The following is a 10,003-nucleotide window of genomic DNA, read 5'->3' as shown; positions in this document are numbered from 1 at the left end:
TTTATGAAAAGGGATAAATCAAGCATATAAATTATGATGTCAATTTAAATCGTATAAATATCACTTAATTGTTTAGATTTTTAGAAGGCACATTAACATTTCTCATTTACAACTCTATGTGTTTGCTGCATAAAACCATAAGTTTATATTTGCATTGATCTGACCATAAACGGCAAGAAAGGCTTGTTGGAAATGCAAATTCATTCTCTGCCACGAGGTGGCGCTTTAGGAGCGCTGAAATATTGCGGTTTCCCCGGTAACGGCAGTACTCAAAGCAGCTCTGCGCTCATAAACGCTGCTTTATCAGGAACTATAGGTCAAATGAAATTAAAATGCCAACGACACGTTTCTGAGGACAGTCAGTTTCCTTCAGATACATTCAAATAAAGACATCCGCGCCGCGTTTTGACTTGAAACGTGCAGCGCTTATATTTATTCAATGACATCATTGCCTTTTGAAGTTTAATCCAGCCGTATCGCGACTCTCGTCTTTCCGTCCCCAACTGTAAGACCTCTTAAAATTATAATTAAGACATTTCTCATACAATTTAACGTATTTAAAACTTTTTAACTTTTTTAAACAACTCACTTTAGGAGTTTTTAAGGACCAGTGGGAGATCTGCATTTAAGATAGAGTGGTGGTACATTTTGGTAGCCCAACTGGAAAACACAATAGCCCCGGGACGTCAGGCTAGCGATTTTGCGAGCCCTGCTCATGTTTATTCATTGAAGTCAAATGCCACAAATAAATCAATGTATGGGAAACACTGGCAATGTATATCGAAATATCGGAAATGTGTTTAAAAATCATATCACCTTTATTGAAAATTATAATCGCAATACATATTGATATTGAATTATTGTCCAGCCCTAGCACAAACACACCTATTTTTTATGGATATTATGATATTACACTGATAATACATTTGTGGCCAACACAGATAAGCTGATACTTGTTTATTTTTTTTATATTATGCCAGAGAACCAATAAATGTCATAAAATTGGCTAAAATTCTACATTCTGCCAAAATAAACAAAAATAAAACACTAAAAACTATTTAAAATGATACACACACGTTTTGGCACCCCAACAGTATAAATGATGAAAAATAGGTATTCATTTTGAAAATTGTTACATTTAGTGTAGCAATTTTTATTAGTGACTAGTTAATAAATTTGATTTTTTAAAGATTAAAATAAGTGAATATTAAATATATTCTACATTTAAAACTAGGATAATTGAGCATGCACAATTAAATATAAATCAATAATCTAAGTGATATGGTACTGATCAAATCATTGCTATATTTTTTATTCAAAACTATAGAATTTATTTATTTATTTTAAAAGTGGTTGTGTACAGTTTTAATCTTCATCATCAGTGATCATGGCTCCAGCAATTCATTAAATGAGGAGGGCATTATCTGATTTGCATATTTCATATCAAGTGCTAAAACAATGACATCAGCCGGCACAAATCACTTTTGGTCCACTTGGTCTTAGTGAGGCAAAGCAGGAGATGCTTTAGCTACTTAGAAAAAAATCTTTCCTTCATCTCCCTGCAATGGATTGGACTCCAAGTCGTTGGATTGGAGCTTTGCATGCCCCGACATGCCTAACGCCTCTACCACCTCTTTAGCCTTGGAAAGGTTAGGCCCCAGCCTGCATAAACTTGCACGCTTGTGTTCATTATCTTGAGGAGCTAACACAACATTGATGAAAGGAATCCGCCAACGCACTTCAGGAATTCATAACCTAATGATCCAGAACAAGAAGCTCAAATGACAGTTCCTCTTCATAACTGACAAGAACCGCACTTGGTCTATCTAGGGTTAAGGAGGTTGTTCTGACATGTTTTCTGATAAAGAGGTTAAGCCGTCTTTTTGGCAGCAGTATGGAGATGCCTTACAGTGACAAATAATTCAATAAATCAATAGATCATGCTGCTGTTAAACCACTGATCAGTCCTGCTCACACTGGGACAGTTTACCACACGGCAAATGCAAGTATGTAAAAACAGATAACATGCTATTTTCATATTTTCACGCTATATTCGTTTTTTCTGTTTTCATGCCATTTTTTCATTTCTGGGAAATTGGATTTGCCAAATTCTGGCAATTGTACAAGCACGTTCACACCAACACGAATGTTCGGTACAAAACCTCAGCCCGGAAAACATGACTGAAATGCAAATATACCCTCTGGCAATAAGTGGCACTCAATAAAAATAAAAATAAAAACATGTGACCAAATGAGCTAATCTTATTGTTTGGCTTGCTTTTTTTTTTTTTACAGTGTCATGGAAAAATATTTGACAACGTAACTTCAGTAAGATCTTATAGTGATCACTGTAAGATCTCATCTCTCAATTACAGAGCTCTTACTGGATTTTCATTAGATGTCAGGCTGTGACCCAAAATTTGCCAGAACTTTGTTTGAGGCTCAACATTATTGATTTTATCCTGATGGCCTTAGTTGCCAACAATTTTACTGGCTCCAGCAGAAAACAAAATATAATTTAATTTCAATCAATTTAAGTTATGTATATAATAATTTTAAGTTACATTTTCTTTCAGTTAATGATTATTTCATGCAAAACAATTTTTTATGGTTTTAGTTTGTTAATAATAACTCTGAATACCATATATTTTTAGTATGGTGGTTAAGACGGTTTCCTCAACCTACCGCTATGAACATTATGGCAAACAACATTCTTAACACATGATAAAATCACTGAAATCCCAAAACAGTTTTTCAAGACACTAAAATAATGAGGAAATAAAATGTGCATAGGCATTTATTCGTTTTGAACTTTGGAGTCAGAATTACTGAGCTGAGTTACTATCCAGAGTTACAAACACACTTACCCACAGCAGGTGCATCATACTCATCTCCCAGCAGGATCTCAGGGGCAGAATAAGCCAGCGAGCCACAGCTGGTGGTCAGCTTCTTTCCCGGCTGAAACTTATTACTGAAGCCAAAGTCGGTGAGCTTGACCAGGCCCTGTTTCTCAAAGAACACCACATTCTCTGGCTTCAGGTCACGATGAACCACATGCAACCGGTGACAGTACGAGATGGCGTGCACGATCTGGGCGAAATATTTCTTGGCCAGCTCCTCGGTCAGTCCCTCCTCGTGCTTCATGATGTAATCAAACATGTCACCACCATCGCCAAGCTCCAAGATCAGATAGAGCTTTGTCTGCGTGTCGATGACCTCGTAGAGCCGAACAATGTTTGGATGCTGGACCAGTTTCATACAACGGACCTCCTGGAACAGGTGACCAGTCGCGACCGTGTCGAGCTTGGTCTTGTCAATTACCTTGACTGCCACTTTTTCGCCGGTGAAGACGTGACGTGCTAGTTTGACCACGGCGAAATGGCCACGGCCGAGCGTCTTGTCCAGGTCATATAAACCAGCGATCTTCCCGTCGTCCCCGCGCTTGATTCCCGCCATGATTGCTGGTCCTCCGGTGGGAGGGAGGGGGGAGTGGCCCCTGGGGGAGGGGTGGGGGTTAAACCGGAGGGAAAATCCAGCTCACTTCAGCACATTGGCTGGTAACGGCAATCCCATGATGGCAGGTTCCTGTTAATCAGAGATACACAAGTACAAAAATTATTCATAAGAACGCAAACAGTTGTAAATTGATAACAGGCACAATTATCGACAAACACAGTAACCAATGTGTTTTACTCCAGTTTAAGAGCCAATTTTAACTCTTTATTCTAGTTGCAATAATAAAGGATTCAAATGTTTATATTGCCAAATAGCAGATTGCACTGAATATCAGAGTACTCCCATCATGCCAAGCCACAGAGTGCTTCCACTGCCACAAGCCTTCAACATGGACCATCATAGATTTGTATTGATTTCCTCTTGTTAGTGAAAAAATAAAAGCCACAAGTCTGGCAAGTAAGCTGGTGCTCCAGAGGAGAGGCTGCCTCCTAAAAGGGCTGATTCAATTTAAGTGGCATTAACTTCAGGCCAGTGCTGGAGATGACTGCCATGAGAGCTACATGACTTTCACATGTTCGTACCATCCTATTTATTCTCCATATCTCCAAAAATCATGTCACACTTTAGAAAAAGATGACGTATAAAATGAACAAGATTACCTAAACGCAAAATTATTATTATACAGCACTGCATTTTACATTTTCTGAAGGAAATTTGAGAGGTTCTTACATTCAAAATTGATGCCAGGTGTTGAGAGTGCTTTTTAGCAAGTTGGTGTTACTAGTTTGTTGCTAGTCCATTCTGAATTATATATGAAATTCTGCATTCTAGTAGGGCTGGTCCGAATACTATTTTTTTTAGCTTCGAATCTTCGGTAGTAATCAACACCGAATATATTCGAAGTTTCGGAGGGAGGGGGCTGAACACATTCTTCTCTCTAATAAAAGGCAGGAATCTCTGTGTGTCTGTCTGTCTGTTTGCATTTTTATTATTTTGAGAATAGGGTTGTGACAGTGAGGAAATTTTCCCACCGGTTAATCGATGTGTGACAACACAGATAATACTGGTATCACTGTGGGGGCAGGGGCCTTCCCTGTTTTCCTCGCTTTTAAAAGCGGCGTGCGCATTTTACTTTGACTTTCAAATAGCGGCAATTCGGCGTAAAGCAATTGTTCGTTTTTAGTTTGTTTTAATTGTCCCTCTTTTCCTCACTTTCCTTCGCTTTTAAATAGCTTAAAAGCGCCGTGCACATTTTACTTTTACTGTCGAATTAGCGGCAATTCAGCGTCAATTGCTTGAATGCAACAACAAAATACAACGTCAGACTTACTTTAACCTATATATAAATCATAGAACTTTTATTAACAAAACGAATAAAAATACACCATGCTATAGGGCAGGCTATGCCTAATATAAAATAACAAATAACTTACATAAAGTTTAAATAGGTATACAAAACTGGAAATAAGTTAACATGTAGCCAATAATATATAACCAAATAAATAAGAAACGTACAACATTTATTAGCAAAACGAATAAAGCCTGTGTTATACTTTCTGCATGATAAATCCGGACGCATATGCGAACTACTTGTATTTATACTACCGAAAGCATACGCTGATGGTCTGCTCCACGGATGTGTTCCATACATGCGTAGTAGATCGGAAACAAACATGTGAACAAACAATTGCCCAGAGTTATTGCACATCTGGCTGTCTTTATATTGTTTTATCGACGGATTGTACAGGTTCGAGTAGCAACAGGCTTCTTCACACAACCTGCGCATGCGCAGTAGGGCTGTGCGATTTGGGGGAAAATATCAAATTGCGATTTTTTTTGACAGATATTGCGATTGCGATTTGATTTGCGATTTTAAATTTGCAAAGTCAAGCTTCAGCTCAATATTGCCAATGATGTGCAGCACAAGTATGGGTATCATTACCCTGCTGAAAAAAACAATAGAAACCATCACAGAAATTCTTATAGTTTCCATTAAACCATTACAAAATTCCTTTTTGTTTTGGGCATTATTCCAATAGGAATTACTGTTGTTCTTTTGGTTGCCATCTGCCAGATTACATCCCACCAATAGAATCCATCAAATAGACACCACATTATAGGTTACATTAAAACCCAATACAATTCCCATTATTACCCTGAAATCCATTACATGTTTTATTGTGTTTTTGGAGGGGTTCTATTGTTTTTTTTTCAGCAGGAAAGATTATAATGGTATAACTACTTTTACAGAATTAACTTAATTACTGAATTTCACAGAAAATATTTGTTTATTTTTTATAAATAAAGAACTGTATTTCTTAAGTCAATTATTAAAGTATTACATATGTTATATAGGCTGATTTATTCATTTTAAGTATTTGGGATTTTAAGAGCAAGTGGAAAATGTGCTGAATGTTTCATTTCATCTGTTGTCTGTCATTTCGAAGCTTAAGTTGCAGACATTTTTCTTCAGTTTTAATTTGCCTAACTATCGATCTGACCCAGTATATGCCATAATCCCACTCTGTCTCTCTCCCGCTCTCTGTTTTTTTTTAATGGTGGGTGTTTACGCAGTTGGCTAAAGCAGTGCTGATTGGGGAGAATGGAGGTGCGCTCACTCTATTGGTTAGTAAGACTGCAACTCAAGGCTGGCAGTCATGCATATGCTCTGGAACAGAGTAATATCGCGTCCATATCACAGGCTTTGCGATTAGGAAATCGCAACGTCTCAAATCGCGATTTCGATTCGATTTCGATTAATCGCACAGCCCTAATGCACAGTAGCCTACTGACAAAAAATGGTCACAAAAAACGGGAGGCACGCGGATGTCCGCGCAGAGCCTTCGCGCACACTCTCCGATGTCGATTTTTACGTCACGCATACCATAGCGGACACGGAAAGTATAACACAGGGTTAAGAAAGCTTGGAGGAACGGCATACACCTTGATGTCAAATAAAATAAATAAATTACACAGTTTAAATAAAGTAAAAATCAGCAGTAGCCTACTGACAAAAAATAGTCACAGAAAACGGGAGGCACGCGGATGTCCGCGCAGAGCCTTCGCGCACACTCTCCGATGTCGATTTTTACGTCACGCATACCATAGCGGACACGGAAAGTATAACACAGGGTTAAGAAAGCTTGGAGGAACGGCATACACCTTGATGTCAAATAAAATAAATAAATTACACAGTTTAAATAAAGTAAAAATCAGCAAACACTGTGGAACCAATTAGATAAGAAACGAATGTTTAAAAAAAACTTCCAAAATCACCTTAGATAAACGGCAAAAGTCAACAGGCTTTTCATATTCCAAAATACTGCCAAACAGGCACTTTTGCATTTTGTTTCGAAACTAAATCATCCGCGATCATCTTGTCGGTCTCACCTCACTCTTCTTGTCATTCAGCTCGACTCACTCTCCTCACTGGAGAAATGAAATCTGATCTGTGAAGCGACTGTCGTTCGGCACGCTGCATTGAGCAGCCGCGTTCAGTTTTTAATTGTGGTGTCTGTTCTTTTACTGAACTAAATGATTTTTATTACTATAAAAAAATCAAAACGACGGTGGCTGGGCTACTGTAGTTTTTTTTTTGACTACCGTATTCACAAGTATTTTCCAAACAAATTAAGTGCACGTTTTTATCATGTGTAAAATTACTGATTAACATTGCGGATAAATGCAGCTCATTGTTTATACCAAAAATATACTATAGGAGTACTACTTACAGAATTTTTACAGATTTTTTAAACTTGATGTGCTGTTGCGGTAGGCCAGTTTCAAATCGCATATTTGACACACTGCCTTTGTCTTGTCCTCACTCAATTTAAAGTGCTCCCACACAGCTGAAGTCTTCGGCATTTTTGTCTTCTCTTCCAGATGAACGGAATCATGATGTTCATGACGTTCACTCATGGGCGATTGATATTTCGCGAGGGATGCCAGGTGTTCGGGAAAAAAAATAATAATAATATTCGAATCTCAATATTGAAAATCGAATGCCAACCCACCGAATGAATATTCAAATATTCTGGTCCAGCCCTACATTCTAGATATGGCTTTTTTCCCAAGCGTCACATTTATAATTGCTTTGACTTGTTTGACTTGGTTGTGACAGTGATGAAAATTTCCCACCGGTTAATCGACGTGTGACAACACCGGTAATACCGGTATTACCAGAGGATTGGGGGGGGGGGGTCTATATATTAGGGCTGTGTATCACCAGCAAAGTCATGATACGATACATCTGACTACATTTAGTCAGATCATGCTGCGCGTGCACACAGACATTCTTTTTAGCACTCAGACAAACTTTTAAGCACTGCTCCGCAATTTTATCAATAAAATAGCTTAATCTCTAAAGAGCTACATTATCTTTCTCAAGAAGCTGGTAACATCATCGTTTCTAAAGCATTTAAAGCCACAGCTTCACGGTTAATAGAGAAACGTGGCAAAACGGTGGTAATTCATACATACACGGCCTCTCTCTCTCTCTCTCATGAATGAACACTTAATGAATTACACTTTTCTGAGAACAGAATATTGAAGTGGAGATCGCTAAACTGCAAGCTAACCGGTGTTTTCAGAAAGCAAGCGTGTTTATCCTCAGTGGAGAGAGAGTGCGTGCACATGGTTGCCAGGTTGACAAAGGTAAGTAGCACACTTAGCAGATATTTCCATATTGCGCTAGTGGGAAGCTAGGCCGGCATGATTAATCGTTTGTAAACCGAAATCGCGATTTGAAAGGGTGCGATTTTCAAATCGCAAGAGCTGTGATTATTTCGATGAAGGACTATCAAATATGTTACAAGCATCTACGTCGTTTTTGACAGTTTGCTTCATGCGCATTTTACTTTGATGCAGAGTTTAACAAATAGGGGGCATTTTAACACACGTGCTGACTGAACCAGCAAATAACGCCATTTGGAATAGATAAGCGCGAGCGGGAGCAGCAGGTCAACTTCCCAACAAAGTGTGTCTGCAGAAGAGCAAAGTCCTGCAGACGACTTGGTACCTAAATGAAAAAGCACGCATGATTATTTCGATGAAGGACTATCAAATATGTTACAAGCATCTACGTAGTTTTTGACAGTTTGCTTCATGCGCATTTTACTTTGATGCAGAGTTTAACAAATAGGGGGCATTTTAACACACGTGCTGACTGAACCAGCAAATAACGCCATTTGGAATAGATAAGCGCGAGCGGGAGCAGCAGGTCAACTTCCCAACAAAGTGTGTCTGCAGAAGAGCAAAGTCCTGCAGACGACTTGGTACCTAAATGAAAAAGCACGCATATGTTTGGAATTATTTTGGATTTCGACGTTCTGATGTACTTCAAAGGCAAGTACTTTGTAAAACCTGCCAAACGTCTGTGTAGACCTCGCGAGGCAACACAACCAACCTGTATCAGTACCTGCAGAACTATCACAGACAAATCTATGATGAATGCATGGCCAAAAGTCCCACCGATGAACACACTTTGTCACAACCACCGCGACTGACATCCAAGCAAACTTAAATTGCTCAAGCGTTATAAAGTGGCACACACTGGTGCAGTTGGTCTCGTATTTTCTTTATGACCGCGAAAATAACTAAAATACTAAAATAACTAAAATACTTTGTCAGTTTTGATCGGGTGCGTTCTCCGCACTCTGTTAAAGTAATCCGTATGAAACATACGCGATGTCCAGTTTTCCCGTCCCAACTCATTATATCTAATGCGGTCCCGCCCACGAGCCGATCGTGCTTTTCAGATTCTAAACATCCATGTGAAACGCGCGCATGTAAACGCCCACATCGCCTCCGCGTAAACAAACATGAAAAGTTCATCCCGGCTACTTTTTGTTTCTGGAAGACGATGCGTTGATAGAAATAACCCAGAATTGACCTCACAACGCAATGCGTCGCACAGCTAGATCCAGTGGAGAATATCACTCTGATGAGTAGCCTAAGATTACTTGCATCTGTTGTTGTTGATATTGTGACATAACTTATACACATTTTACTAGTTGGACTTTTCTAATTCCTGACTACATGTTTGAAATCAAGTGAAACATTTTGAAATATGTGATATTTCATTGTCTAAATGTCTCACAACGCCAGGATGTTTGTTTAATGTTTTAACATATAAAACCACAATATATAAAAGTAGTGTGAGTGTTAACACTATGAATGAATGTTTGGCACAAAGGTGTTCTCAAAAACACAAACATGTACTTTCATGCTGCTCACAAATTATTGTAGCCCAGTGCTGAATACAGTGTAGGGATGTAACGGTATGAAAATTTCATATCACGATTACAGTGACCAAAGTTATCACGATTATCAATACCATCACGGTTTTGTTAAATTTAGATGAAAATGTTCAAAAAGAACTGATACACTCACTGAAAACATTTCAATAAGTTTTATATTTGAAAATCAACAAACAACAAATACAATTAGCATAAACATTAAATTAACATTAACATGAAGCTCGAATGATAATAATAATAAATAATTTATATAAATACAGTATATATATATATATATATATATATATATA

General features: G+C 38.2%; 1 protein-coding gene across 1 annotated transcript in view; it reads right to left on the bottom strand.

Moving 5' to 3' along the window:
* The window catches only part of LOC107601674 (SNF-related serine/threonine-protein kinase-like), a 69,648-nt gene that overhangs the window by 51,947 nt on the left and 7,698 nt on the right, over positions 1–10,003 (bottom strand). Inside the window, exon 2 of the mRNA XM_016293930.1 lies at positions 2,868–3,585. Within this exon, the coding sequence (XP_016149416.1) occupies positions 2,868–3,456 (589 nt within the window). The 5' untranslated portion in view covers positions 3,457–3,585. The remainder of the gene's footprint in view (positions 1–2,867; positions 3,586–10,003) is intronic.

Source organism: Sinocyclocheilus grahami, unplaced genomic scaffold (assembly GCF_001515645.1).
Source record: "Sinocyclocheilus grahami isolate Dianchi unplaced genomic scaffold, SAMN03320097.WGS_v1.1 scaffold310.1, whole genome shotgun sequence".
Lineage (NCBI taxonomy): Eukaryota > Metazoa > Chordata > Actinopteri > Cypriniformes > Cyprinidae > Sinocyclocheilus > Sinocyclocheilus grahami.
The sequence above is the reverse complement of the archived record's forward strand: the minus strand, read 5'-3'. Positions and strand labels throughout refer to the sequence as shown.